General features: G+C 43.9%; 1 protein-coding gene across 2 annotated transcripts in view; it reads left to right on the top strand.

The window, feature by feature from the left end:
• LOC140491902 (TBC1 domain family member 9B-like) overlaps positions 1–15,148 on the top strand; it is a 63,300-nt gene that overhangs the window by 9,333 nt on the left and 38,819 nt on the right. For both annotated transcript variants that reach the window (XM_072590349.1, XM_072590348.1), the window contains exons 3-10: positions 65–183; positions 2,844–3,072; positions 4,355–4,613; positions 8,247–8,454; positions 9,070–9,276; positions 11,374–11,526; positions 12,468–12,618; positions 13,768–13,982. In XM_072590349.1, the coding sequence (XP_072446450.1) occupies positions 65–183; positions 2,844–3,072; positions 4,355–4,613; positions 8,247–8,454; positions 9,070–9,276; positions 11,374–11,526; positions 12,468–12,618; positions 13,768–13,982 (1,541 nt within the window). The remainder of the gene's footprint in view (positions 1–64; positions 184–2,843; positions 3,073–4,354; positions 4,614–8,246; positions 8,455–9,069; positions 9,277–11,373; positions 11,527–12,467; positions 12,619–13,767; positions 13,983–15,148) is intronic.

Below are 15,148 nucleotides of genomic sequence, written 5' to 3'. Positions count from 1 at the left end.
TTTCGGTTCTGTATCCAGGGCGATGATTTGTATGTTTTCTTGTGTGTGTTGCCCAATGGTTTAGGTACCTCCAGGAAGGAGATCACAGGACACTGGGAATGGCTGGAGCTCAATCTCCTGCAGACGCTATCGGTCTTTGAGAATGAAGATGATGTGACGACCTTTGTCAAGGGGAAAGTTCAGGTTAGTGGCAAAATGATTGATGTAAATTCTGGGCGCTGGCCAGCAGTTTGGCCCCCTACTGGCCCCCTTCCAATTGCACTTTGAAAAAAATGTACTTTCTTGTGAAGGTGGGATGGTGGCATAATGGTAATGTCACTGGACTAGAGATTCAGAGGCCCATGCTAGTGATCTGGACACATGGATTCAGATCCATGTGGAATTTAGTTTCAGTTCAGTTTTTTTTCTCAGCTGGTAAAGACACGAATGGTCTCTCTTTGTACTATAATCCTCCTGCGGTTCTATCAATTTCTTCAGAAAAAGTATGGAGCTGAAAGCTAGTTACAATTAAGGTGACCATGACACTATTGTCAGGTGGCACAAAAAATGTATCTGTTGCATTAATGGCATTTAGGGAGGGAAATCTGCCATTGTTATGGCCTACAAGGGAGTGTGGTTAACTCTTACCTGCCCTATGAAATGGCTTGGGAAGCCCCTCATTTCAAGGGTAATTAGGGATGAGCAACAAATGCTGATCACACTCCATTAAAGAATTTTTGAAAAATGTGTTTGGGAATCCAACTACATGCTGATACTAAACTCTACCCTTATCACTCAGCTGATAAAAGCATAATTTCAGTAATGCAGCTGGGGTGTCATGGAATGCCCTCTGGTTACATTATGAACTCAACAACAACAACTTAAATTTATGCAGCACCTTTACTGCTTTATTAAAAAAGTCCCAAGGCACCTCACAGGAATCACATCAAACAAATTTGATGATGAGCCACATCAGGTGATAGAGCTTTATTTCCTGGTCAGGCCCAAATTATGATGGTCTGAATGTAGTCTTGAGTCCATGTGGGATAGGTTGGTTGCATAGGCAGGTGCTCAGGAAGGAGACGTGGCTGTAGTTATGAAGGACTTGTGCCTGAAATGTCAACTCTCCTGCTCCTTGGATGCAGCCTGACCTGCTGTGCTTTTCTCACGCCGCACTTTTGGACCCCCCCCCCTCCCGTGATGTTATGACTGGTGACCAAAAGCCTGGCCAGTGAGGTAGATTTTTGGGGAGTGTCTTTCAGAAAGCATAATATGATAGATCGCAGAGAAAATTCTAGATCTTGGGGTCCACGCTGCTGTAAACAAAGCCATCTCTGCTTGGGTGATGAAAACTTGAAAATGTGCAAGAGGCCAGGATTGGGGGTGTGCAGGGTTCTGCAGAGATCGGGAGAGGTTGGAACAATTTGAGTGCAGAGTTAAATTGCTGAGACTGGTGCAAGTTCCTATCATGAGCAAAATGAAACCGTAAAAACTGTGAATGCTGTAAATCAGAAACAAAAACAGAAATTGCTGGAAAAGCTCAGCAGGTCTGGCAGCATCTGTGGGAGAGAAATCAGAGGTAATGTTTCGGGTTGAGTGACCCTTCCTCAGTTATGTTCTGACACGAAACGTTAACTCTGATTTCTCTCCACAGGTGCTGCCAGACCTGCTGAGCATTTCCAGCAATTTCTGGTTTTGTTTCTGTCAGGAGCAAGTTGGGGTTGTTGTGATCTGGAATTTGTTGCTGATGTGGTGATGGAAGTCTGTTCAGTTGTAACTTTGAAAAGAGAATTGAATAAATGCTGGAAAAGAAATGCTGAACAAAAAAGTGGACTAATTGGACAGGTCATTGAGAGCCAGCAGAGAGACATAATGAGCCAAATAGCATTCTGCACGGTTTGTATGCAGACTGTGTTTCCTTATTATTGTTCAGATTTTAATTGATTAAGTATATTCAGTGATAAGGGGCAAACATTGATAAATAAGAATGAGGTGCAGATCAGCCATGATCTGATTTAGTTATGGAAGCAGCTATAGGGACTGAATGGTCTCCTTATGTTTGGATGCTTTAAGTGCCCAGGCAGGACAGGAATATCTTTAGGTCCCTGAGAGAATAATTGCCTCAGATCTGTATTTAAAAAAGACAGAGAACGCTGGAGAAACGCAGCAAGTCTGTTAGCATTTGTGGAGAGAACCATTTTTGAGTCTGGTATGACTCTTCTCCCCAAATGCTGTCAGACCTGCTGAGTTTTTCCAGCGTTCTGTTTATTTCAGATTTACAGCATCCACTGTATATAGGCTTTTTAGGAGCTGTATTTGTTGTGTGCTTTGCTCAGTCTTCACACAAACGGAGTTGAAATTGAGCTTGGGTTCTTCAGTGAGGGAGTTTAAGCCTGAACTCGTCCTCGTTGTACTGGTGAGCAGCAAGATTAATGTTCGTTGTTGTAGGAGCAGGAAAGGCCATTGGGCTGTACGTGTGAAATCATGGCTAACTTGTATCCTGAATTAATTTATCCATCTTGATTCCATTACGATCTCTGCAGTATTAAAATAGTCATCTTCGTTTTGATACTTTCATCTGCTTCTCTCCCAATATCAACGGTTTTGTTTTGTAAGGGTGTTGCAGATATTCACTCTCCTTTTGTGGAAGAGATGCTTTCAGCCACAACCTCACCCTGACTGCTCTAGCCCTGATTGTCAGGCCATGCCCCCTCATTCTGTTTTACTGTTTTTCCCAGACCAACAGCACCAGCACCAGCACCACCGCTGAAGGGCAGAGTTTCTCCCTGTCCACCCCATCTAGTCCTTGAACCATCTGCGCTGCCTTGATTAGATCTCCCCATAATCTTCTCAACTAATTGCAGGGTATCCTCGCTGAGGAAAACAAAAACAAAGAGGCGAAGGAAGATGAGGATTCCGGAAAGTTCAAGGAGGCGGAACTGAAAATGCGGAAGCTGTTCGGAATGCCAGAGGTGGAGAAGTTGGTGAACTACTACTCGTGTAGTTATTGGAAAGGCAGAGTACCCCGTCAGGGATGGATTTACCTCAGTGTCAATCACCTTTGCTTCTACTCCTTCCTGCTGGGAAAGGAAGGTGAGAAATTCCGTAATTGTCCTTTCAGTCCGGGTGAGTGACGATGACACAGTCACAAAGCAAAGCACTGGGCTTGTATTCTAGAGGGATGAAATTGAACAGCAGGCTAGTTCAGTTAAATTCATATTGAATGTTCGTGAGGTCAGTGTTCACTACTGTACAATCTTGAAACACAGAAAATGCCCCTACAACCATAGTGCTCCTGCACTCTCACAGTGCCCCTACAACCACACCGCTCCTACACACTCCAGATCTGGCAGCATTTATGGAGTGACGAACAGAGTTAATGTTTCAAGCTCAGTTTGACTCTCCTTCAGAGGTTAGCACTTACTGTATTATAGTGGTAAATCCAGCACCTTGGTGAGACCACACCTGGAGTTACTCTGAACAGCTCTAGTTTCCAGTTGATATGGTCATTACAGAGGCACAGGAGGAGGAGTTGGATTTACCAAAGTCATACAGTGAGTGTGAAGATTTGGATCCTAAACGGGACCCCTCGGCTTCGAGATCGGACAAAAGAATCAACGGAATATGGTCTGTACAAAGCAAGGTTATCGGTTTAATAAAGTAAGGCAGCCTGGCACAATTCTGTCCAGCAACACAGAGGTTAAAGCTTCTGTTCTCCGTGGCGAAATTGCACAATTAACATTGAACATTATGCATTTTTATATGTCTTTTGAAAGGCAGTACAGCCTTAATTACAAGAAAAGTCCAATCAACTGTAATATGGTGACATAATTGACAGCAGGCTAATCCAATGATATTTCCTGGGAAAGGGTTCTTGTTTTACGTAAATCATCATCTTATGCTAGGAGTTCAAGGTTAGTTCGAATGGCCAATTAATGTGTCAGTATTCATTTTATGAAAACTCCATTGTTTGCCTTATCTTCTATTTCAGCTAATTCTACAAAGCAGCAGTACAGGTTCAAAAAGTCAAATCATCATTTGCAGCCATTTTGTTGTGTTATTTTAAATTGAAAGGCCATTTTGTTGTTAATAAAAAGCCTACAAACACTTGTTGCTTCTGACAACAGCTAGGATCCAAAATTTGAATCCTCAAGTGCTCACTTTTGCAGTTCAGAAACGTTAACTTTGTATCTCACTCCACAGATGCTGCCAGACCCCCTGCTGAGTTTCTCCAGCATTTTTTTGTGCTTGTCCTTTTTGGATACAGCTTTACAAGGTTGTGCAGTGGTGAAGATTGAGATATTAATCAGGTTTGAGATATCAATCGAGTAACAAGGAATTATTTTGACTAACGAATCTGCTCCTCTTGTTCCAGTGAAGTTGGTAATCCGCTGGGTTGATGTGACCCAGCTGGAAAAAAATGCCACCCTTCTCTTCCCTGAATGCATCAAGGTGAGCACTAGAGACCGGGAACATTACCTCTCCATGTTCCTCAACATCAATGAGACCTTCAAGCTAATGGAGCAACTGGCCAACATAGCTATGAGGCAACTGCTAGACAATGAGGGCTTCTCCGAAGACAAGTGTCTGCCCAAGCTCAAGAAGTCGCTCAAAAATGTCTCCATGCTTAAACGGTTTGTTTATTCTTTATTCTTTGGTGCTTTTGATGTGGTTTGGTGACCGCAGCCAGCCCATAGCTGAGTGCTCGTGGTGGAGGTGATAATATTTCTCACTGTCCGTCTCTGATGAAATAACAACTTCAGTCTAATCTGAGCTGAGTTTGCAGCTCTTAGGTTAACAGCTCCATTAGCTCAGCTGATAGCTTTCATGAGGTTGTTACTATCAGAACTGAAATGTTGGAGAACGCTCAACTTTTCTGGAGCAGCGAGGGAACTTTACCTCAGTGTTTTAGGGCTCCTCAACCTGCAGACCCAAATAATTAAACTGATCCATCACCTCTGTGGCTGTGTACAAAAGGTTTGACACTTTTGTCTAAATAACATCAGTCACTGTCTTTCAAAGTAATTTTTGTATACAAAACCTGTCTCAATCATGTGGTTATCTGAATATATGGTCACTGGCTCTTTGGTCTCATCTTCAAAATATTTTTTGGTTGTCTCCATTTCTTTTTGTCACTATTTCATGCCTTCTCTCCTCTCCCTTCCTGGGGAAGTGGAAGAGCACCTTGAGCCTCGAATGTTCTGTCACTTGGAGTTGCGAATGTTCTAATGATGCTGTTATCATTCCTGTTTCCCTCACTCCTGGAGGGTACCAATCATGGCACAACCTGGAGAAACTATTTCTTCTTGTGGGAGAAGGGGGCAAAGTCTTTGTAAAAAAAACCGAAAGAACTGCGGATGCTGGAAATCAGAAACAAAACAGAAATTGTTAGAAAGGCTCAGCAAGTCTGGCAGCATCTGTGGGGAGAAATCTCGGTGTTAACGTTTCGGGTCGAGTGATCCTTCCTCAGCACTGATGGGTAGCTAGGAAAATGTTGGTTTATATGTAGAAGATAGAGTGGGGGGAGGGAGTAAGGAGTAAACGAGAGGTGGGGATGGAGCCCAAACAGAGAGAAGAACACTTAGACAAACAAAGGAGTAGATAAGGCTGGGAAAAAGAATAGTTATTAATTAACAATTCGAGGCTAACATTGGGTTTTGTGTAACAGCAGACTATGTGATAACAAGGAATGGTGTATAGGGATGGGGAGAGGGGCCTCAAGCCTTAAAACTGTTGAACTCGATAGCAAGTCTGTCAGTTCCCCAAGTGGAAAATGAGGTGCTGTTCTTCCAGTCTGCGCTGAGCTTTGCTGGAGCACTGCAGCAAACCTGAGACAGAGATGTTGGCCAGGGAGCAGGGTGGGGTGTTAAAGTGGCAGGCAACTGGAAGCTCAGGGTCTTTCTTGTGGGCAGAATGTAGATGTCCTGTGAAGCAGTCACCCAGTCTATGCTTCATTTCTCCGATGTAGAGGAGACCACATGGTGAGCAGCGAATGCATTTGACTAGATTGTGTGAAGTGCAGGTAACATGCTGCTTCACCTGGAAGGTGTGTTTGAGCCCTTGAATGCTGAGGAGGGAAGAGGTAAATGGGCAAGTGTTACACTTTTGTGGTTGCAGGGGAAGGTGCTGTTGGGGGGGTGTTGGGAGCAAAGGGCGAGTGTACCAGGATGATCCAGAGGACCCTGTGGAAGGCTGACCAGGGAGGGGAGGAGAATATGTGACTGGTGGTGACATCCTGCTGGAGGTGACAGAAATCGTGGCTAGTGATTCTTTGGATGTGGATGCTGGGAGGATGGTAGATGAGGACAATCCTATTGCTGTTGTAGAAGGGAAGAGAGGCATGAGGGCTGAAGTGTGAGAGATGGGTCGGACCCAGCGGAGGCCTCCTGTAAACTATGCTGCTGGGGACTCCTCGGTTGAGGAAGAAGGTGGACACTTTGGAAGTCCCCGAAGTTAAGATCATCAGAACAGAGTTGAGAGTGTGGTGCTGGAAAAGCACAGCAGGTCAGGCAGCATCCGCAGAGCAGGAGAGTCGACATTTTGGGCAAGTGCTCTTCATCAGGAATGAGGCTGAGGGCCGAGGGTCTGGTGAATAAATGGGAGGGGGGTGGGGCTGGGGGAAGGGAGCTGAGAGTGCAATATGTAAATGAAGGTGGGGGTAAAGGTGATAGGTCAGAGAGCAGGGTGGAGCAGATAGGTGGAAAGGAAGATGGACAGGTCATGAGGGCAGTGCTGAGCTGGAAGGTTGGATCTGGGATAAAATACTGAACAGAACAGCACAGCCACATCTCCTTCCTGCCTACAGAATCGACTGATCTCACATAGACTCCGGACTACATTCAGACCATCACAATTTGGATCTGAACTGGACGACCAGTAACCACGTTATTCCAGATCCAACCTTCCACCTTGACACCACCCTCATGACCTGTCCTACCTGCCCATTTTCTTTCCCACCTGTCTGCCCCACCCTCCTCTCCAATCTGTCACCATTACCCCCACCTCCATCGACCTAACGCACTCTCAGCTACCGTCCCCCCAGCCCCACTCCCCTCCCGTTTATCTCACCGCCCTCTCGGTTCAAAACCTCATTCCTGATGAAGGGCTTTTGCCCAAAACATCAACTCTGCTGCCTCGGATGCTGCCTGACCTGCTGTGCTTTTCCAATACCACACTCTCGGCTCTAATCTCCAGCATCTGCCGTCCTCACTTTCGCCATCATCAGAACAGATGTGAAGAATCAGAGGAATTGGGTGAATCTTTACAAGAACCAGAGTTTTGAGGATGTAAAGTCCAGGTAACTGTGGGAGTCAGTGGGTTTGTAGTGGATGTTGGTGGCCAGTCTATCCCCAGAAATGGAAGCAGTGTCGAGGAAGCGAGGAGTCTGAGATGGACCAGGTGAAGGTGGGAGTGGGGTGAAAATTCCAAGTGAATTTAATAAACTTTTCCAATTCCAGATGAGAGAGGGAAGCAACACTGATGATATCATCAATATACCATAGAAAGAGTTGTGGGTGGAGGCTGGAATAGGACTGGAATAAGGAATGTTCCACGTACCCCACAAAGAGACAGGCCCAATTGGAGCCAGTGTGCACACCCATGGCCATCCCTCTGACCTGAAGAAAGTGAGAGGGGTTAAAAGAGCCATTGTTCAGATTCTTAATGTTGGAGTCATACAATTCAAAAGTGACTTTTTATGGGTTCAAGCTCTCAATCATTTGTATAACATTGATCATCGCTGACAATCCCAGAGCATCGCTGGGGAAGCACTGGAAGTGGTGACTTTCAAATGAAGCACTAACCTGCCTGCTCCCTCAGGTGGATGTAAAAAAAGGGAATCCTGCTGTTTTGAGGAGGAGCAGGGGAAAGTGCCTGATCAAATATTCATCCTTTAGCTAAAATAAATAGATTTTCATCTGCTGATTTATCACATTGAAAGTTTGCTGTGTGCGAGTTGGATACTGAGCTTCCTGCATGACAATGACCACACTTCAGCGGGTATGTTATTATCTCTAAAAGAAATCATGAGGTGGTGAAAGGTACAAATGCAATTTATTTTTTCCTTTAATGGTGTAAGTTGGTTTTAATATAGACATGATGAGTTTTGGGCTTTGAAACAGAAGTAGAGTTCAGGGTGTTAAGTTATAATACAGACTGATAAGCAACTTTTCCACTTGCCATTTTCCTAGTCTTTCATTTTTCAGTCATCTCTTCAGAATGTTTTTTTAAAAATTCTCCTTTTCTCTGATTCTCCCCTTTACCTGTAGGGACCTAGATGCTCGGGCCAAGAGTGAACGATATAGATCCATGTTTCAGCTCCCAAAAGATGAGAGATTAGACGGTCACACAGAATGCACTCTCTGGACTCCCTTCAACAAAATGCACATCATGGGACAGATGTTCGTCTCCAACAATTATATCTGCTTTGCAAGTAAAGAGGAGGATGTCTGCAATCTAATTATACCGCTACGTGAGGTGAGATAGGCACTTGCTCTCTAGGTGACCCGGCACTGGTTATTTTCCCAACTTCAGGTGCAGACTGTCATCTAATTTCTGTATTATTTTGTGAAATAAACATAAAATGAGTTTCATTCAAGGTAATTTAGAAAGGGTAGGAAAATCACACATGGCTGAGATAATTGTCTAAATATGGAAGTGGAAAAGAAGAATTTGGGAGTACAGATACACCTCATGTAAAACTTAACAACACAGATTACCAAGATCATTTTTTTTAAAAAGGTGAGAACTGAGTTTATTTCCAGAACAATCCATTTTGAATTTGTATTAAATGGTAGACCAACGCTTGTGTGGGGTTCTGATCATCATGCTGTTAAACCAAAACCAAAGACATTGTAGATGGTACGATAAGGAAATACAACAATGACACCACTTAATGTATTCAGAAACTCGAAGATGCTGGGAATCTTCTCTGTGGGGCGAGGGAAGTTTTGATGATACTGACAGTTTAATGAGGTAAAATGCTGAGTGAATTAAAAACTTTACACCCCAAGTTGTACTCAATCTTAATGTGTCCAAGACTTGATCTTATGATGAGTACAAGATGATTTTTTATTTTGTGTATTTTGTTAGGTGACTATTGTGGAGAAAGCAGATAGCTCCAGTGTTTTACCCAGTCCTTTGTCCATCAGTACCAGGAACAAAATGACTTTCCTTTTTGCTAACCTAAAGGACAGGGATTTTCTGGTGCAGAGAATCTCTGACTTCCTACAACGAACACCATCGAGGCGACGTTCCATCAAGGAAGAGCTGCAAAACTCCAAATGCACGGAGAATGAGGTAAATCAGAATCTGCTTTCTTTCATTCGATATTCTTATCACTTTTTTTCAAATCCCTTCATTATCTTGCCCCCTTTCCATTTCTTTAACCTTTTCGTTACATCCCCAGTTTTGAATCACTGCAGTTTTGGTGTCTGCTGCTTTCGCCCTAACCCCTGGAATTTTCTTTATGAATCTCTCCACCCGTCTCTCTCCTTTAAATGCTTGTTTGACCAAACTTTTAGTCATCTGCCCAAATACATCCTGACGTAGTTTAGCATAAAATTGTTTGATAGTTACTCCTTGGGATAGTTTACAAAGATAGTTAACTAAGATTAATAGTTCCTGCTTCAACTCCATGCTAACCATAATCCATCCAATCAGCACCCTCCTTTTTTATCGCTGCATAAATTATTCTCTTCCTGAATTTGGTTTTCTTCTGATGAAAAGATTTGTTTGTCTCTCTGTTTGGCTGTGTGTATGTGGTGTACGACAAGCAAATACATTTTTAACAGTTTTTAAAGCTGTTTATTTCCCTTTCCCAGTTCTGCTCTCACACATTGCCTTGTACCATTCTTCAGGCAACTTCAACTTAGTATTCATTAGTATCACAAACAAGAAGGATATTGCAGATATTCTAGTTAAAAAAGAAGAATGTGAAATATTAGGTAAAATAAATATGATGTAAGGCAAAATACTAGAGGGACTGATGTCCTTAAAGGCAAATCACTTGAGGTCAGATGAATTATATTCTAGGCTGTTAGGAAACCAGGGAGAGAGTAACAATTACTCTGGGGATCATTTTACAATCCTTTCTAGATAAAGACAAGGTACAAGAGGATTGGAGATCTGTTAAAATTGTACTATGTTCAAGACATGGTGTGACGATTAAGACAAATAATTCTAGGCCGGTCAGTCTAACCTCGGTGGACAAGTTATTGGAATCAATATTGATTCTGTCACTTGGAAAAGCATGGATTGATCAGGGACAGTCAGTATCCTTTTTGTTAAAGGGAAAACCATGGATACTAACTTCAATTTTTTGAAGAAGTAACGAAGATGATTGGGGGTAATGTAGTAAATGTTACCTACATGGCCTTTAGTAAAGCATTTTACAAGTTTCTATATGGCAGCTAGATCAGAAAAATTAGAGCCCATGGGATATGGTGGAATGTGGCACGCTAGGTTCAAAATTGTCTGTGACTGGATATAAAGGGTATTGATGGACTGCTGTTATTGCAAATGGAAGGCAGTTTCCAGTGATTTTCCACAGAGCTTGTTGTGTGGTCCCTCACTGTGATGGCACCAGTGCCATTCTTGATGAACAGTCCACTTGTCCCTTCATCTTTACCCGGCTTCCTATTCTTCTTGAATGTCCTTATATTCAGGACCCACACTGTCAAAGAGTCATAGAGATGTACAGCCTGGAAACAGACCTTTCGGTCTAACCCGTCTATGCTGACCAGGTTTTCTACATTAATCTTAATCTAGTCCATTTGTCAGCATTCAGGCCGTACTCCTCCAAACCCTTCCTATTCATATATCCATCCAGATGCCTTTTAAATGTTGCAATTGTACCAGCCTCCACCACTTCCTCTGGCAGCTCATTCCATACACGCACCTACCCTCTGCATGAAAAAGTTGCCCCTTAGGTCCCCTTTAAATTTTTTCCTCTCACCTTAACCTATGCCCTCTTTAGTTTTGAACTCCACTACCCTGGGTAGCCACATCTCTATATTGTTTCAGATCATATCAAATTTGTTTCAATGTGCACTATCAAAATGTTACTTCATTAGTGTTTTGCATATTCAGATAGAGAGTCTTTGTTTTGTTATCTTTATAACATAGCCTTGACTGTTGGTTACTCTAGTTTGATCAAGAAAAGGAGTGTGTGACTGTTTATGAGGCAGGCAAGGGGACCCAGAAGGCCTGAATGCCTACGTGCAGTCTCACACTCCTTTCCCTGACCTCTGACCCAATCAGAAGACCCCATTCTAAGAACGTTAAACCTTTTGAAGAGAACCTTGAGGCACTAAGGAGCTTGTGCTAATGACAGGGAGAAGTGATGATGAGGGTACCCAAAGTTTCTGGTGAGCTTTCTGTTGGTTTTTGTTTCAGGTTGTCCCGGAGCAGCGCAAAGTGTCCTCACCCAGTCCATCCACACCAAGTCCAGGGGTCATCTTGGACAACACCGAAGCCGCACCCACCACCACCCATGCGCTGATGACCATCTTCCGAAAAGAGCCATCAGAGGAACTCAGTCCGAAGATGGTACGATGATTAACAGTGACTAGTTGATGCTGGAACAGCCTGTTCAGGTGTGGGTCAGGGCCAAAGAGCAGGGTGGATTGGAGGGGAAGACTTAACAGTGCATGTTAATAATCCTTAAAAGAAAAACAAACCAAGCACAAAAGTTTATTTCCAAAGTGACCAAATACCTCTTTGCTTTTCAATTCTAAATTTTGTTAGAGCCTTGGTCAGCCAACAGTTGTAGTCTCTGTACCTTAAAAACAAAGTAGAGGTCGCGGAGAGGATGCAGGAAGGATTGGTGAGAAAGATGGCAGAGCCAAGAGATTATACCAGTTAGGCAATGGTTGATTTTGAATCTGTGGTTTTCAAAAAACTCAACGGCAGAGGGATTTCTTCACCATGTACTTGGATCTTTTGTAGCGTCCTTGATCCAGATTGGTTGCTGTGATTAATCAATAACATTATATTGGTGCTGTACCACACAATTACCAAATACCAAAAAGGGCAAACTAGATGGACCGATAGCAATTCCACACGTTCCCCAATGTTGGTATGAGGGTTGGGTGACTTTAGATTTATGAAGTTACCCACAAAGATGGGGTGGTTCTCTCTGGAGCAAAGCAGGGTAAAGGGGAATTTGACAGAGGTGTTCAAAATCATGAACATGCTTTGTGAAGCAAACAGAACCATCTTCTAGTGACAAAGGGTAATGAGAGGACACAGATTACAGGCAATTGGCAAAAGAATCAGAGGCAACCTGTGAAAATGCTTTGGAATAGACCACTGAAACTTGTGTGTTTATTTGATACGTTAAAGAAAAACATATGCAAATCTTCTTGAGGTGGGGATTAGTGTTGGGTGTGATGCAGGTGGAAGCAACATGTCACAACTCCACACTTCACCTGTGGAGAATTACAGATGTTCCTTATTGTTTCCTACTGAATGTCTCTATTTTCGGGCAGGCTAAGGAGAAGATGAAAGAGGAATCCTGGAACATTCACTTCTTTGAATTTGGCCGTGGGGTTTGTATGTATCGCACATCAAAAACTCGTGATCTAGTGCTGAAGGGGATGCCGGAGTCCCTGAGGGGAGAGCTGTGGCTGCTATTCTCAGGTATTGACGTGTTTGGGGAAAATGAAGTGTTAGATGATTGCATCTCCTTGAAATTGTAATAGGATTAGGATTATGTTGTGTGAGTTCTTCTGGCTAATTTTGAAAATCTCTAGATGTTCATAAGTCATCTGCATTATTCACCAAACTAAACAGAACATGGGAATGGAAGGAGTGTATATAACCTCTTCTGATAGTCAGATAGCCATTTGAACATTAACTCCATTTACCTGTCATTTTCTTCCACATCCTTAAAACCTATGTCCCAATAATATCCATCAATCTTCATCAAGAAAGCTTAACTTCCAGAATCAATAATTGTGCATATGTGTAAGGGTTTTTCTTATGCTGAAAGTATTTGATCTTTTAATTCTAATTATTACTCAGAGTTCTACAGTGAAGAGAATAATGTGTGGGTTTGTTTGATTTGTACTTGTGTAGGTTATGGAGGGAAGGGCATAATTTTAGTTTCATTTTAACTTAGTTCTGTGACTAATCCTGGGTTGTCTGGAAATTTATTTACATCTGTTAAAATGAGTTGTATTTTTGAAAGAAACCTTGAGGTAAACAGTTTAATGCTTAAGAAAACAAGATGGCAGAGAGAATAAATAGGGCAATTGCATAGCAGTAAGCTGTACAGTGACACAGAGAGAAAGACAAACAATTATTGTTTTAGAAAGAGTGAGAGAACTATCTAGAAGGTCCATTAATGGGCAGGTGAGAGAGAGGGAAGCAGATTTTTCAAGGAAAAAAGACCTGTAACACCAGTGCAGTTTGGCAGTTTCCTGAATAGGGCAGACGGAAGAAAATTCTGAGTGGATTAAAAGAGAAAATCTGCAGGAATTGGAGAGAGTGGCCCTATGATCCTCTGGGACTATGACAACTTTGCCTTCACATGTTCACTGTAATAAAAAGGTATTTAATTGATTGATTATAAAGCAATTTGGGACATCCTGCACCTAGTAAAATGGTTATATAAATGCAGTTTTGTCTTTTTGCTTTTAAAGGCCACCTATCTCATTCCCACCACTCATGGTCTTCATCTCTCCCATAGCCTTCAAAATTGGGAAGTAATTGTACCTGACAGTAAGACTGGCTGCATGAATTAGAGTCACCTCCTTCATTGTCCCTCTTCTTCTTTGGTCCCTTTAGGTGCTCTGAATGAGATGGTGACACACGCAGGGTACTATTCGGAACTGGTGCAGGAGTCTATGGGCAAGTATAACCTGGCGACTGAGGAGATTGAGAGGGATCTGCACCGCTCGATGCCTGAACACCCAGCCTTTCAGAACGAGATGGGCATTGCTGCCCTGCGGAGGGTGCTCACAGCCTATGCATTCCGCAACCCCAACATTGGGTACTGTCAGGTGATTATCCTCCCAAACCAAGCTCTCTTCCTGCCAAGCAGAGAAGGGAGTCTCTTTGGCATTTGGTGATACATGAATCTATCTGGCTCAGTAATCTTTTTAAAATAAGAGTGATTTATAGTAGCTTCTGCAGGGAGCATTCAGGGAAGTCTAATATGTTTTTGAAGAGAGGGTTATCCACTCTTGAGGATTATGATAATATTACTGATGTCCTTGCAGTAAATTGTTTGGTGAGATATTTTCAAGGAAGATCCCCTCCTCTATCTTTTGGTTAATGGGGAGTTCATTGGCACCCCTCCACCTCTCCCTCTTTCTTTCTTTTTTCCTCTCTCTTTCATCCCTCTCTGTCTTTTTCTTTCCCTCCCACTTTCTCTTTTCTCTCTCTCCCTGTCTCTGTCTTTGTCTCTGTCTCTGTGAATCTCTCTCTCTCTCTCTCTGTCTCTCTCCCACTCTTTCCCCCCCATATATCTTTCTCTTTCCCTAACTCACTCTCTCTCTCTGTCTCTCTGTCCATCTGTCTGTCTGTCTCTGTCTTTCTCCCTCTCTTCCCCCCTTCCCTATATATCTCTCTCTTTCCCTAACTCTCTCCCCAACTCTCTCCCCCACTCTCTTCCCCCCCACCCCCTCTTTCCCCTCTCTCTCTCCCCCCTCTCTCTCTCTCCCCCCTCTCTCTCCCCCCCTCTCTCTCTCTCTCTCTCTCCCCCCTCTCTCTCTCTCTCCCCCAGCTCTGTCTCTCCCCTCCCTCCCCCCTCCCTCCCTCCTCCCTCCCTCCTCTACCCCCTTACCCCACCCCCTCCCCGCCCCTCTCTCCCCGCCCCTCTCTCCCCGCCCCTCTCTCCCCGCCCCTCTCTCCCCGCCCCTCTCTCCCCGCCCCTCTCTCCCCGCCCCTCTCTCCCCGCCCCTCTCTCCCCGCCCCTCTCTCCCCGCCCCTCTCTCCCCGCCCCTCTCTCCCCGCCCCTCTCTCCCCGCCCCTCTCTCCCCGCCCCTCTCTCCCCGCCCCTCTCTCCCCGCCCCTCTCTCCCCGCCCCTCTCTCCCCGCCCCTCTCTCCCCGCCCCTCTCCCCCGCCCTCTCTCTCGCCCTCTCTGTCTGTGTCTCTCTCTCTCACTTTGTTTCTCTGTGTGTGTGTGTCTCTCTCTCTCTCTCTCTCTCGCTTTGTTTCTCTCTC

Source organism: Chiloscyllium punctatum, chromosome 20 (assembly GCF_047496795.1).
Source record: "Chiloscyllium punctatum isolate Juve2018m chromosome 20, sChiPun1.3, whole genome shotgun sequence".
Lineage (NCBI taxonomy): Eukaryota > Metazoa > Chordata > Chondrichthyes > Orectolobiformes > Hemiscylliidae > Chiloscyllium > Chiloscyllium punctatum.
Note: the sequence above shows the minus strand (reverse complement) of the source record. Positions and strands in the feature narration are given on the sequence as shown.